This window comes from Dendropsophus ebraccatus, chromosome 3 (genome assembly GCF_027789765.1).
Source record: "Dendropsophus ebraccatus isolate aDenEbr1 chromosome 3, aDenEbr1.pat, whole genome shotgun sequence".
NCBI classification, from domain to species: Eukaryota; Metazoa; Chordata; class Amphibia; order Anura; family Hylidae; genus Dendropsophus; species Dendropsophus ebraccatus.
Genome location: NC_091456.1, coordinates 107,635,799 through 107,651,634, shown reverse-complemented (window position 1 = coordinate 107,651,634; position 15,836 = coordinate 107,635,799). Strand labels below are relative to the sequence as shown.

General features: G+C 44.4%; 1 protein-coding gene across 3 annotated transcripts; it reads right to left on the bottom strand.

Annotated features, from left to right (window-relative positions):
* Positions 1 to 4,812: 4,812 nt before the first annotated feature.
* On the bottom strand, positions 4,813 to 14,975 carry SLC39A3 (solute carrier family 39 member 3). Of its 3 annotated transcripts, XM_069964487.1 has the most exons (4): positions 14,769 to 14,975; positions 12,860 to 13,050; positions 11,028 to 11,355; positions 4,813 to 6,642 (listed from the first exon to the last, which is right to left on the bottom strand). In XM_069964487.1, the coding sequence occupies exons 3-4, from the start codon at positions 11,232 to 11,234 to the stop codon at positions 5,905 to 5,907; spliced, it is 945 nt and encodes a 314-aa protein (XP_069820588.1). In that variant the 5' UTR covers positions 11,235 to 11,355; positions 12,860 to 13,050; positions 14,769 to 14,975; the 3' UTR covers positions 4,813 to 5,904. The 3 variants fall into 3 exon arrangements, with proteins under 3 accessions (XP_069820588.1, XP_069820587.1, XP_069820589.1); XM_069964486.1 differs by lacking the exon at positions 12,860 to 13,050; XM_069964488.1 differs by lacking the exons at positions 12,860 to 13,050; positions 14,769 to 14,975 and adding an exon at positions 14,412 to 14,741.
* Between the last annotated feature and the right edge of the window lie 861 nt (positions 14,976 to 15,836).

Genomic DNA, 15,836 nt, shown 5'->3' with positions numbered 1-15,836 from the left:
GCAGGATTGTGCCGCCCCCTCAGGGACCTCGGAAGCTGCCGCCTGAGGCAGAATTCTCACTCTGCCTCATGGTAGGAACGGGCCTGTATATATATATATATATATATATATATATATATATATATATATATATATATATATATATATATATATAAAACTTATACAATGTTATTTTCTGGATTTTATTTTTGATATTCTATCTCTCACTGTTAATATTAACCTAAGCCTAAAATTATAGACTGTTCATGTCTATCAGTAGGCAAACTTACAAAATTAGCAAGGGATCAAATAGTTATTTCCTTCACAATTGATTAGCGGAGGGAGAGGTGTGCTTATGAATAAGGAATTGCATGTAGTTCTTAATGAGCACATGTTGGAGGAACATATAAGGCAGGGATGGGGAACCTTTAGGCCTCCAGCAGGACAGCCTTTGGCATGATGGGAATTGTAGTTTTGCAACAGCTGGTGAGCCGAAGGTTCCCCATGCCTGATCTAAGGTGTTAACATCTAACCCCAAGATATATATTGTGAACCTCTTTAATTTAATAAATAAATAAGAAAGAAATTTAATATGTCATGCCTGATAATCCTGTTATGCCCGTTTCTCTCTCTCTCTCTCTCCCCTTAAAGTGATATTGTCACGCCCTTTCCAAATAAGGACTTCTCAGCACCATTCTTACATTCTGGACATTTCATATATTACCGTATAAAAGATTTCTTTGTGGTTTCTCCCCTCAAAAATGCATGGGATGGAGCTATGGAACCCCATATCTCATTAGCACCTTAGGCCCCGCAGCTTGGGTAGGTGGCAGAGGGAAAGAAGCGGGAGCTGGCGGCTGTGGTGTGGAGAGCCGCCAGCGCCCTAGGGAAGGGTGCCAGGAGTTGCTCCAGGATGGGTGGAGGAGTCGGATCTGCCGGGAGGAGAGGGATCCTGCGACTGCTAGGTGGTGTGGGGGCCTGCTGTTGAAACTTACCACGCGCTCCTGCTTCCCTCAATTGCAGGGAACACCCTGTAAAGAAGCAGGAATCCCCACTCCTTGAAGGTTGGTTCACATTGAGCATTTCTAGTGGACTTTCAGGCGGATTCCGCGTCAAAATGCAGCCAGAGTCCACCCTTAAAAAAAATTAACATTGTGAATGTACATTGGCTTTAACCTCTTAACCCCTTAAAGTCAAAGCCTATTTTCATTTTTGCACTTTTGCTTATTCCATTTTAAGTTTAAAAGTCCATAGCGCTTGCATTTTTTCACCTAGAGACATATATGAGCGCTTATTTTTTGCGAAACCAATTGTACTTTGCAATGACCGGCATTATTTTTCCATAACATATGCTGCGAACTTGGAAAAAAAATCATTTGCGCTGTCAAATTGAAAAAAAAAACAAATTTGTTTTGATTTCGGGGAGTTTTGCATTTACGCCGTCCGTCCTATGGTAAAACTGACTTGTTATGCATGTTCCTCAAGTCGTTACGATTACTATGATATATAACATGTATAACTTATATTGTATCTGATGGCCTGTAAAAAATTCAAACCATTGTTAACAAATATACATTCCTTAAAATCGCTCCATTCCCAGGCTTATAGCGCTTTTATCCTTTGGTCTATGGGGCTGTGTGAGGTGTCAGTTTTTGCGCCATGATGCGTTCTTTCTATCGGTACCTTGATTGCGCATATACGACTTTTTGATCGTTTTTTATTACATTTTTTCTGGATTTGATGCGACCAAAAATGCGCAATTTTGCACTTTGGAATTTTTTTGCGCTGACGCCGTTTACCGTGCGAGATCAGGAATGTGATTAATTAATAGTTCGGGCGATTACGCGCGCGGCGATACTAAATATGTTTATTTATTTATTTATTTATATTTATAAAATGGGAAAAGGGGGTGATTTGGACTTTTATTAGGGGAGGGGATTTTTTATTAATAAAAACACTTTTTTACTTTTTTTTTTAAATGGACTAGAAGCCCCCCTGGGGGGCTTGTATATACATAGCACTGATCTCTCATAGAGATCAATGCTGTGTATATACACAGCAAAGATCCATCAGATCGGTCATAGATTACTATGGCCTGCTGCAGGCCATAGCAATCTATTGCCGAGCCGGGATCAGCGTCATTCCGACGCTGAGGCCCGGCACGGGCAGAAGAACGGATCTCCCCCCCACTAGACACCACTAGAACGGAGATCCGACCCACTAGACACCAGGGATGTTGTGCATAAAGCACTTCAATGCAGCTGTCAGGTTTGACAGCTGCATTGAAGTGCTTAATTAGCCGCCGCGGCAACAGGACCCGCGCCGGCTAACAGAGGCACTGCCCGGCTGCACGTGTCAGCCGGGATCAGCGCCGTTCAGAGCGGGGTCCCGGCGGGACCCCGCTCTGAACACCCCCCGCGGCGCCATGACGTATGAGATACGTCATGAGTCGCTAAGGGGTTAAGGATGCATGACGTACCTGTACGTCATGTGCCCGTAAGAAGTGTTCAGAGCAGGGCCGCGCGGCGACCCCGCTCTGAACCGCCACGGTTCCGGGTGCCCCTTGTAGCCTGGGACCGCGGGTATTACCGGGCACGGTCCGATGACAGTCCTAATACAGTATTCAGATGCAGCTGTCAAACATGACAGCTGCATCCGATTACCGGACGCAGCACAACCCTGGTGTCTAGTGGAGGAGATCGCTCCCGGAGGAGCGATCTCCGTTACTGCTGCCGGACGGGGACCGCTCCAAGATGGCGCCGTCCCCAGTTCTGCACTAGTTTGTTTTCGGCTGCAGCAGCTGAAAGCAAACAAGTGCCGATCTCATTGATCTTTGCTGTATAACTATACAGCAAAGATCTCAATGAGAGATCAAAGTGTATATACTAGAAGTCCCCCAGGGGGGCTTCTAGTATATGTGTAAAAAAAAAAAAAAAAAAAAGTATTGTTATTAGTAAAAAGCCCCCCCTCCCCTAATAAAAGTCTGAATCACCCCCCTTTTCCCAGGTTTTAAAAGTAAATAAATATGTTTGCTATCGCCGCGTGCGTAATCGCCCGAACTATTAATCACATTACTGATCTCGCACGGTAAATGGCGTAAGCGCCCAAAAAATCCCAAAGTGCAAAATTGTGCATTTTTGCTCGCATCAAATCCAGAAAAAATGTGATAAAAAGCAATCAAAAAGTCGTATATGCGCAATCAAGGTACCGATAGAAAGTAAACATCATGGCGCAAAAAATGACACCTCATACAGCCCCATTGACCAAAAGATAAAAGCGTTATAAGTATGGGAATAGAGCGATTTTAAGGAACGTATATTTGTTAACAATGGTTTGAATTTTTTACCGGCCATCAGATAAAACAAAAGTTATACATGTTATATATCATTTCAATCGTAACGACTTGAAGAACATGCATAACAAGTCAGTTTTACCCCAGGGCGAATGGCGTAAAAACACATTCCCCCCAAATAAAAGGAATGCGTTTTTTTTTGCAATTTCACCACACTTTGAATTTTTTTCATGTTTCGCAGTATACTTTATGCAAAAATTCAGCCTGTCATTGCAAAGTAAAATTAGTGACGCAAAAAATAAGGGCTCATGTGGGTTTCTAGGAGGAAAAATGCGAGTGCTAGGCCTTTTAAACACAAGGAGGAAAAACCGAAAACGCAAAAACGAAAATTGGCCCGTCCTTAAAGGGTTAATGGGCTTTCCACTTTTGCATTCACACTGAGGAATTTCCGCCGCAGATCCGCTTTCCGCTCGGAGAATTGACATGTCAATTCTTTGGGCGGATTCCGCTAGAGGAATTCTATAGAAGTCAATGGGGCTTGAATTCTGCTCCTATTCTGCCAGAGCTGAATAGGCGAGGAATTTCAAGCAGAAAAATTTCCTCTACAATTTCTCAAGAATTCATCAGTGTGAACCTACCCTCACAGTAAGTAGTGATGGACTGCTACTTACTGATTGTCTTTGGGCACCTGAACCATAGAGTGTAAAAAACAATTAAAGAAAATTACATTGTTTTCTATGGGAACACACAACTCGGTTCTCTGAGTGTTCAGTTTTGGAAAAGCCTTTGAGAACAAAGGTGTTACTGTACCAGTAGCTGACTTACAGAGAGAGGAATTGACAAAATTTGTGTGACCAATAAAGCCGACAATGGCAGGCAAAGGCTGCTACTTTCAGACTTAAAAATTTAAGAAAATCCTTACTGTTTGAAGGTTCACATTATTTTTGGAGATCTGCAGCACGTATCACCTACACCTGTTGGTTCCACTCCTGATTTTGGCTACAAATACTGACCAAAATACTGACAGAAACACTGGCCAAAATGCTATTTGTGAACATAAACTAATAACACAAATGGGAAATTTATTTTGTGCAAAAATATGCAATTTTTCTGTGATGATGCGCAAAAAAAAAAAAAAAAAAGTGGGAATTTAACCACAACTTCATGGCTAAAAATGATGACATTTTTAAGTGATCGGCACATTTTTTTCCAGTGAATTCAGTTAAAAATTTAGCTATTTTAGAAATATTTGCACCAATTAAGGAAAAAGTTTACTGAGAATTTACAATTAAAAAAAAAAAAAGCGTGGATGGTGGATTTTGTTTGAGAATATCATTGAGTCTTTGGGACAGGTGGAACTTCGCTTGAAAGTTCTGCACGTATTCTGTAGCGTGCACATACCCTAACACCTGCCATTGTCTCTCTCACACTTTAGACTCTCTCTCACACTTAAGGCCAGATACACAACCAGACACTGACTAGGAAGTAGTGAACAGTGTGTACCAGCTGCCATTGAATCTACAACTACAAGGGATTGGGGAGGTGAGAATGCATTTCTTTTTATTTTTTTTTATGTCAGCCTTGCTACACATACATAAAAATGAGCTCCTGGGCAACTCTTTTCCACACCTTAAAAATATTTCATTTTTCACAGTTTATGTACAATAACAAGCATTTTTAGTATACAGGAAGTATTTTGGAAGGCCTGGTGTGACACTTCATCTAGACAAGACATGACAATCTACACATTTACAGGTTTATAAATATATGTCCTTGGCCATTATAGTAAAATTGATCAGTATACAGTATTAGGCCATGTTCCCACAGCGTGAGACACCAGATGTTCCGTGACCTGGCCACGGAACCGCTGGTGTCAGAGAAGATCAGCCCAGCTGGTACTGCAGTACTGGCTGGATGATCTTCACTGCCACTGAATTTCGATGCGGGCACATTAGTGAGCCCCCGTACCCGAATTTTCCGCTGCACACAGTGGAGCGTGTGGCCAGAGCCGCACTTTCCATTGTGTGCAGTGACATGTCTCCTCCAGCCGCTATTCAATGAATAGTGGCCGCAGAAAAGGCCCGGCCAGGATTCCCTCAGCTGCAGCACAATGTCCGTAGCAATCACGGCTGTTGTTGCCGATTATGCTCCCTGTGTCCCTCAAAGAGCTAAAAATCTGATTCCCCTACTCCAGCCCTCCTTTGTGCTCTGTGGTGAGTCTGTCCATAAAATGGCTGACATGGAGGAGCATGTGACCATGCTCCGCCCCCCAGTGCCCTCCATACAGGCTAAGTGGCAGACAAAGAGGGAGGGGCATGGTCACATGCTGCTTCATGTCGGCCAACTTATGCACAGACTTACCACAGAGCAGGGCAGCACAGCCTGGAGGAGGGGAGTCTGATTTTAGCTCTATGAGGTGCACAGGGAGCTGCTGTCAGTAAGTGAGTCAGTGAGTACACTTACTAATAGTGTACCGTCAGACAAGGACATAAAAAAAGTAAGAAAAAGTCAAATAAAATAAATAAATAGTACAAATAGATTCTCAAATGAAAAAAAAACTTTATAATAAATCTTATCTAAGATATGTACATATATAAATACTTTCTAGAACTACTTTCCGTTTCCGTCCACAGTTACCATTTGAAAAAGACAAGTCCTGCTAGAACAGTGTATCCAAGAACCAGGAAAAGGACTTTCAATAGTCGGTCATGCTTATCCTCCAGTTCCTTCACCAAAATTTCAAAAAATGTAACAAACAGAAATGTTCCCCCTGCAATGCCCTGCAGCAATGCAGAGGTGATACTGCTGGCCAGATTCTGGGCACTCTGAATGACCATTCCAATGGCTATACCAACGGGAATCATGATGCTGACTAGGACAGCCATCTTAGCAGCATCTCGAAGCAGAATGTTTATCTTAGCCATGCTGACTCCAAGCGCCACTGCAACCAATGTTTCATGAATAACAACACCAATGAACAGGCTCAGCACTTTATCACCCTGCTCTTGCAGACCAAGCGCCAGGCCCTCAAAGATGGAGTGGGCAGACAGTGCAAATACCAAGCTGAAGAGGCGAAGAGGACTTGACTTAGACAACTCTTGAATATTTAGGCCATGAGAATGGTGACTGTGGCCAGCGTCATATAAATTATGGCCTCTATTAGAAGATATGAAGGGGCTTTCATATTCAGAGTCACTTCCAGCATCAGATCCAGCATTAAATGTTTCCATGTCAATGAAGGAAGGCTTCTCTTTCTTGAATGTTAGAATAGCCTGTTCCACAAAGACTGTGAGGAAAAATCCAACCAGCATTATAGTCTCTGCCAGTGGATAATCCGTGTTGATGTTCCCCATCTTCAAAACCTCGGCAAACTAGAAAAGGGAAAGACAATTTCCAAAATGCTATTAGGGCAATGAGTAATGTACTCTGCTGTGCCACAACAAGAACAGAAAATACCTAATGTCATTAGCCATTTTTCACTTTGTTATAGTAAGACAAAGATTGTTTTTATTTTCTGGACTAGATTAATGTTTTAATCTAATGAATTTCACATATTATACACCCCATAAAGTCCCATTATGTAATAATAACTTTTCAGACCTCTTAACTACACAGTGAAATCTGCATTAGAAAAAGACAGCTGAAGGGCAACCTTAATAAATATATGAAAGGTCCATACAGACCTACTTACACCATGGACTGCACCTACAACAATGGGGAGTCCATTACGGATTGAGGTAAGAAAAGTTTCTCGACTGAGATAAAAGGGCATTCTTTAAGCATGTGGATGATAAAGGGTCTGATGAGACTTCACCATACCCACAGTGAAGCATGGTGGAGGCAACATTATGCTTTGGGGATGTTTCTGAAGCTGAAACTGGGGCTTTAGTCAAGGTGGAGGGATTTAAAAATGCCATACCATCAGGAGATTTTTGCTTTTGGTGTTTTTAGTGTATTGATAGTTTTCCTGATCCTTGGCAGTCTTACAAAATAGCAGTAGGCTGCACGTTTGGTGTTTTTTTTTTTTTTTAGTGTTGTTTATCCTCCCATAGAATTCTAAAGGGAGAAAAAAAAACCCTGTCTGTATACATATTGGTATTTTCACACAGGGCATAAAACACCAGAAATTAATGCCTATACAGTACCAACTTACACCCCCCCAAAAAAAAAAATGCCATAAAAATTATGTCAGACAAAAAAAAAAGTTTCTGACAGAAGGCTCAAAGGATTTTTCAGGCGAAACAGAGTGATGAGCTATCCACAGCATAGGTGCTGACCCCCGACACCCCACCAATCAGCTGTTAGGTGCCCGCATTAGACAGTGACCAATGCCAGTAGCAGTTGGTTCCGTTCACTGTGTAGCGATGGTGACGTGTAAATACAGCTCACCTACTGTCCCAGTAAACGACAGCTGAACTGCAGTAATAAGGTCCAGCCACTACTCAGTAAACGAAGCCAGTTGCTCCTGGACCCAATCACTATGGAATGGGGGCACTGAACAGGCAGAGATGCCAATCCAGTGGATAGTTCATTAGTCTGTTTGCCCAGAAAAATATCAGCAACCACATTGTTTTAGTTTTCTATTTTTCTCAGTTTATTTTTCAATTAAACTGTATAGATTATAGTGTATAGGCATTAAAATATAGAAAAAGTGATTATGCTTGTTCTAATTTTATTTTACATGAAACTGCCATTTTAACAGGGGGGTGTATAATTTTTCTATTTAAAGGGGTATTTAAGAGGACAGAAAAAATATTTATATAATTATTTTCTAAACGTAAAGCGACTCTGTACCCATACCCTGACCCCCCAAACTGCTTGTACCTTTGGATAGCTGCTTTTAATCCAAGATCTGTCCTGGGGTCAGTTTGGCAGGTGATGCAGTTAAAAAACAACTTTTGAACTTGCAACCCTGTGTCAAATTGGCGTGGTCTAGAGTGTCTGTGCCCTAGGCCTGCACCACCTCTCTGTCCCTCCTCCCCGCCCTCTTCACCATTAGGAAGGCCCCCTGGCAGCATTTCTCCTAATCACTTGTCTGAACACTGCACATGTGCTGGATTGTTAAGGCACCTGTGCAGATTTCAGAGAAGTGATGAATAAAAGAGATGCTGTCTGGGGCATTCCTAAATGGTGAAGAGGGTGGGAAGGAGGGATGGAGGGGCGGTGTAAGCCTAGACACACTAGGCCATGCAGATTTAACACAGGGCAGCAAATTTAAAAGTTGTTTTTTGGTACAATAACTGCATCACCTGCTGAACGGCCATGGGACAGTTCTTGGATTAAAAGCAGCTATCCAAAGCGGTTTTAGGGGGAGGGGGGGGGGATTGTGGGTACAGAGTCGCTTTAAAGTGTATCTGCCAACAGGGCTGTCTGTTCATTGGGAAGTTCAGTGTGGCAAAGTTACTTCACTCCGTCCACATCGCGAGTAATCCAAGGTAGGCCAAAAGCCTACAACAAATGGGAGTCATATACCCTGTGTAGAAGGTACAGTAGTGTTATGTGTATTTACTTGTTAGGCAGAGCTCCTGTGGACATTTGGTGAGAAAAAGGGCAAGATCAGCCACCAACAGCTGATTTGCATGGTGCCAATGCCAGACACCCACAACAATAAACTTTTGGCAAAACTGTGACACCCAGATGCACAGATAGTTCATCTGAAGCCCTGGCTCCAAACACTGTAGTGGCTGAAAAAGGTTGAGGCGCCCTAAGCCCTTTAACAGCTGTAGGACGAATGATCCTTCCCCTGACAGTTTATCCCTCTGCAAACAAAAGGGTCAGGCTGCAAAAATCGCGGATTTGAACGACTTTAGTATGAAGTGTACAGGCACCTTTGCTGCAACTCACCTCTCACCGAATTGAATGGTAGCTGAGCTGCACTCAGTAGCGGTCTTTGGCACCAAGCACTCCAAGCAATCGCTTGGGGCCCCCAACATCCAGGGGGGCCCCCACGCCCCGCTCTTCTCTTGTGCTCAAGACCGCTACACAGGGCCGCTGCCCCGCTCGCTGCTGCGATCTGAACTTTAACTATGAGCACTCGTAATGAGCGCTCACAGTTACATGCAGCAGCAGCACTGACAGGGCGGGAGCCATTGGCTCCCTTCCTGTCAGTCACTCTTGTGGCCGCAGGAAGTGTTTTCCCTGCGGTCACAAGTGGCCGCTCTGTCCTTGTGGTGCCGGTGCTCCAGTGACATCACTGGAGCATCGGCGCCAGGACAAGGGGAGCGCGGCCTCTTGTGACCGCAGGGAAAACCCTTGCAGCCACAAGAGTGAAGAGAAGAGGAGACACCCGGACCCAGGTGAGTATAAGTGTTTGTTTTATTGTGTTATATACTATATGGAAGGGGGAGCACACAGGGGCCTGTGTAACTGGGGGGGGCGCACAGTGGGGGAAGACACAGGGGGGCTATAGACTACTGGAGCTTCACAGAGGGGTCTATATACTACTTGGGTCAGCACACAGGGGGTCTATATACTACTTGGGGCAGCAGAATGGGATCTATATACAACTGGGGGAGCACACAGGAGGTCTATATCCAAGTGGGGGAGCACACAGGGGGTCTATATACTACTGGGGTTGCACACAGGGGGTCTATATACTACTGGTGGGGCACACAGGGGGTCTATATACTACTGGTGGGGCACACAGGGGGTCTATATACTACTGGTGGGGCACACAGGGGGTCTATATACTACTGAGGCAGCACACAGGGGGTCTATATATAACTGGGGGGCACACAGGGGTCTATATACTACTGGGACAGCACACAGGGGGTCTATATACTACTTGAAGAGCACACAGAGGTCTATATACTACTGGCGGGGCACACAGGGGGTCTATATACTACTGGGGGAACACACAGAGGGTCTATATACTACTGGGGGGGCACACAGGGGGTCTATATACTACTGGGGGCAGCACACAGGGGGTCTATATATAACTGCGGGAGCACACAGGGGGTCTATATATAACTGGGGCAGCACACAAGGGGTCTATATACTGCTGGAGGAGCACACAGTGGTCTATATACTACTGGGGGAGCACACAGGGATCTATATAATACTGGTGGAGCACAGAGGGGGTCTATATACTACTGGGGGAACCACACAGGGGGTTTATATACTACTGGGGGAGCACACAGGGGTCTATATCCAAGTGGGGGAGCACACAAGAGGTCTATATCCAAGTGGGGGAGCACACAGGGGGGCTATACACCACTGAGGGAGCACACAGGGGAGCTATATACAAGTGGGGGAGCACACAGGGGGATCTATATACTAGAAGGGGAGCACACAGGGGGTATATGCAACTGGGGGCAGCACACAGGGTATATACAACTGGGACAGCACACAGGGGGTCTATATACTTTTGGGGGAGCACAAGGGGGGCTATATATAACTAGGGGAACACACAGACGTCTATACACTACTGGGGGAAGCACACAAGGGGTATATACTACTGGGGGCAGCACACAAGGGTTATATACTACCGGGGGCAGCACACAAGGGTTATATAGTACTGGCAGCTGCGCACAAGGGGTATATACTACTGGGGGCAGCACACAGCGGTCTATTGTTGTGGAGTGCGTGTCGAGGGGGGGGGGGGGGGGAGGCCCAGACATAACTTCGCTTGGGGCCCCAGAAATGCCAAGACCGCCCCTGGCTGCACTAACAAGGCACGGCCACTACACAACATAGGGAGATGACCTCCTAGATATGCTCACATGCTACTAAATGGTTCACCAAGATAACTAGATACCTTTTCTCTCACTGTAGGTAGAAGTGCATTAAAGCATGTAGCCAAGAATACACCTCCTGCAAAAGAATTGCACAAGGCAAGGATCCTCCGTGAGCGAGAAGCCTTCTCACAGTCTGCCTCAATGATCTTCACAGGCAGCAGAGAGCCCATCATCATCAACACAAACACCGCCAGCAAGCACAGCAACTTTGCCACTACGAGATTCATTCTGATGACCAAGGTCTTGTTAGAGGACGCAGAGAATAATGCCAAGGTCACGCTGGCAGGCTTACAGCTTCAGAACAGAAGGGAACGAGATGGCTACTTCCGATCATGTCTTTTCAGGTAACTACAATACAAAGAAATAGTGTGACAATAAATATAATACATATAAATGGAAAGAAAAGAGGACACTGCTGGTTCCTGGTTAATGGACAGGACTGAGCGATTAATCAAATTAATTTGCTCAATTTGCCCATGGGGAGGAGCTGACTATTTCATGTTTAACAAAAATTGCTAATATTTTTACATTGTGCCAGTTGAAAAAACAAAAAAAAAAAACTTTGGAGGACTGTACCTTCAGAACAGGAGCCAACATAAATGTAGTATCTACTCTTTAACTCTCTTTGTGCTGCAGCGCGTACTTAAAGAGGTATTTTTTTAACTATATGGGGTGTTTTTTACTATATGGCCAGGCAATGGCTGTTTTAACATATTACAATAATGTAATCTTACCTCCCTGGCTCAAGCGCTGCCACTGCAATCTCGCCACTCTGTCTCCTGTCCGGACACTTCCAGGTGCGGGCAGGACCTGCAACATCAAGGCCCCAGCACCCAAAAATGGCCGAACAGGGGATGGAGCAGCAGAACTGCGCAGTTAATTTAAATAGTGGTGCTGCAGCCAGGGAGGTAAGTTTACTAAACTTAGTAAAAAAGTCTTCTTGCCCAGAATACCCCTATAAGCTCTGCTTCACCTACATGCTGCAGCAGAGAAAGGGGTAATGAGTAGCATACAGGACATTTATGCCTTACCAGCTCCTGTGCTGACAACCAATGACCTCCGTTTTGAGGCTGCCCTCAAGTTAAAAAATGTGTGGGACTCCGATGTTGAGGTTAGAGGTTCAGTGCAGAAGCCGTTGAGGCATGTCCTGTGTTCTGGTCTTTAACCCTTTCAGTGCTGCTGCATGTAAGGGATGCAGGGCTTAATTACTTTGTCTTAGGGTGCATTTACACAGAAAGATTTATCTGAAAGATTTTGGAAGCCAAAGCCAGGAATGGATTTGAAAAGAGGATAGATCCCAGTCTTCCCTATATGACCTGATCCGTGTTTATAGTCCGCTCCTGATTTTGGCTTCAAAGATCTGTCAGATAAATCTGTCTGTGTAAATGCACCATTAGGGTCCATTTACACAGAAAGATTATCTAACAGATTATCTGCCAAAGATTTGAAGCCAAAGCCAGGAATGGATTTGAAAAGAGGCGAAATCTCAGGCTTTCCTTTATGACCTGATCTCTGTTTATAGTCTGCTCCTGGTTTTGGCTTCAAATCTTTGGCAGACAATCTGTCAGATAATCTTTCTGTGTAAATGGATCCTAACACACGGCAGCATCGAAAGAGTTGAAGACCAGGACACTACAAGGGACGAGCTGGCAAGTGCTGACCAGCCCATTCCCTTCCCCATGGCACCCCGAGTGCTGTTCCTATGCATCCATAAGGGCTGTTAAAGTGTAACTGTCATTATAACTTTCTAAATCAACAGTAGATGTGAAATAAAGTAAATTTGCAATATATACGTTCATTGTTTTTGCTTTTTTTTTTTTGCTATCATGCTGTAAAACAAAGCCGAACTTACCAGAAATACAGGTCCAGTCTCCAGAATGCAGATTTTTAGACACTTTAGTGCTGGTTGAAAAAAACAGACTAAACACAGGAATTCCAGTCAGAAGAGAGAGTTACGGCTCAATGTGTCCATCAGTCACATGACTGCCTTCTCTCTGTGAGCGTTCAGATGGCCTGGGATACACAGGACTTCCTGTTTTCTGACTGAAAAAAAAACCTGTTAGAAAACAGGAAGTGTTGTGTTTTCCATGATGACTAAAAAATTTTTTATGTAAATTAGAAATTTGCTTTATATCACATCTAGTGTTGATTTAGAAAGTTATAATGACTGTGACACTTTGATACAGTGCACTAACAATGCAAGAAGCTATTGGCTCCCCACTCTGCCAGCCACAGGCAGCATCCTGCTTCCAGCTACAATTCTCTCCCCTAGCTCCTGGGCGCACAATCGATTTCATTTGTGTGCTAACAAGGCTTGTAGGATAGGGAGATGCCTTACAGAATGTGTTATCTACAGGAAGTGCTTACTATAGGGAAATTTCCTATAGTATATGTAGTAACAGAGGGCTCTTATCTACTATTTGAAGGCAAATATTAAGCATAAATGCTTATTTTGGGGGCATTGTTATTCAGTGAAGGAACACAGTTTTTGCCCCAGACCTAGTTAAGGGGAACTTTTAGCAGCTAAGATGAATCTAACCAGCCAATAGCCTCTTATTGCGAACGGGGCGCTAAGGATAAGGGTATGCTTCTCACCTTAATCCTCGGCACCATTCCCATGCTGTCTGTAGTGTCATTTTTGTGTGTGGCATTTGGAGCACTGGGGGTAGGATAATCATAACATCATTAGAAGGGGCAGGGTGGCCGGGTAGGATCAGCACACGTGGGGGGGACCCCAGTGCTCAAAACTACCTTACCGGACACAGCATGAGACTACAAACAACCCCATCCACTCCAGAGGTGGATAGGATGGTATCTAAGCTACAAAAACTCAGAGCAAATAGGTTGGCTGTTCAGAATGTGCACCCACCATCGCTGGAATAAATATAAATGAGAACTTTTTGCAGCAGAACACTCTAGCCTAGGTAAAGGAGAGAAATCTGTGCTGCTTAAATATTCACTTCATAGAGTGTTACCGGGACCCGATACAATTGGCGTAAACTGTGAAAAGTAGTAAGTGTGGATGTACAAGTTTTCAGCTTGCGGATGTTCTCATTCACCGAAAGGAAACAAATATCTTGTAAATGATGAGCCATGGAAAGAAAATCAGTATATAATGAATAAGCTTCACTAAAATAAAACTGGAATTGTCCTTTAGGGAGATATTCTGATGCAAAATGAAATCATACTCTGCTTATTCTGCTGTAAAAAGATCAAGCTCTGCCTGCTCAGCCAATCCCTGGGCCTGATGTGCTTTAAGGTATCTCCACATTATAAGTGTCAATCCCCCTCACTAATGCATGGACTGCTACATTGCCTTTATGTGTACTGTAAATAAAGCCACCTTATTGCCCTGTATCTGATTTGTAATTTCTAGATGAATACCACTACATTTGTATACTTACCTGACCAGTGAACCCTAAGCTGCTGGCACCGGAGAGGGCATGTCCTGTGCCCATTACTGGATGATGAAGAAGAACTGACACTATGAAACCTTGAAAACCTGTCAGGCACACAGGAAGCTGAGATATAGGGGGCTGTTAGGTGGGGGTCTCTCCACTATCCTGTATGCAGTTCTGTAGCTGACTTATTATAAGGTGCAGCTCCTCTGCCCACAGACTGCACGCATGGGATTAGCCATAGGAAGCAGCGCCCTTGCTTCCTCTTACTGCAGACATGCTGGGAGCGAGGACAGACGGCTGACCTGTGGACTATCAGGATTACCGGCTATGGGGACAGGTACACGGTACACACCGCCTTACCGTAAGGACTGTCGCCTGTCACTGGCGTTAGAGCCTTCTCCCCGCAGGTGACAGTTCTGTTGTAAATCCGGTCACGTGGTGCTCCTTTTCCATACAAAAACCGGCAGCCCTGACATTTCCAGGAAGAAACCTCTGGTGGGATCGGGCAGGACCCGCCCCCTACTGGTTCTCTTACTCTGATTGGCTGCAGATGATGTCATATTAGGTTGTCTGCAAGCTTGTCATTCGTGACAGAAGATTACACACCCAAACCGACGGAAGGACCTTCGTGGCGTCACGGTCACGTGATCAGTGACAGGCGGAGGATGCCTCTGTAGGTTTCTGGGATCTCTGACGTTCAGGGAGCGGGTGGTGAGGAAATACAGGGAGCCCTATTATAGGCGGGGGAGAGTTCTAGCCCTGGGAGCCCATATATAGCATGCTTCCCAAGTGTCCCTACATTTGTCCCTCTGTCCCTTACATGCCCTTTCCTTTCACCTGGAAATGAGATTGACATTTATAATCGTTCTATGTTGCCTTAGAAAGTCTCTGGCTTCTTAGGGTCCTATTACACGAAGCGATTATTAATGACTAACGATAAACGATCACAAGCGAGATTGTTCATTGTTAACCTGAAATCGTTCACCATATTACACAGAACGATAATCGTTAGTTATGATCGTTACTATCATCGTTTATTCCTTCTGATCTCAGGAAAACAATGGGCAATGTGCAATTACACTGAACGATTAGTGAAAAAGTGCAGAACTTGAGTGAACGAATGTGAAATTACAGCGAACGATTAACGATAATTTTAGGTTCAGATCTAAATCAACGGTCAGCAACATAAGAACGATTTTTCGATCGTTGCCTGCAATTACACAGAACGATTATCGTTTAAATTCAAACGTTTTTTGCACGATAATAGTCCCGTGTAATAGGGCCCTTACTGTATAATAGACCCAAACCTATGATATTATTCTATCAGTTCCCCCGCTCTCAGCATCTTATCACAGATACTGCCCAGGCAGGAGAAGTCCGTTACAGGCATTCCACGCAGTGGCGTAGCTATAGGGGTCGCCGGGGTCG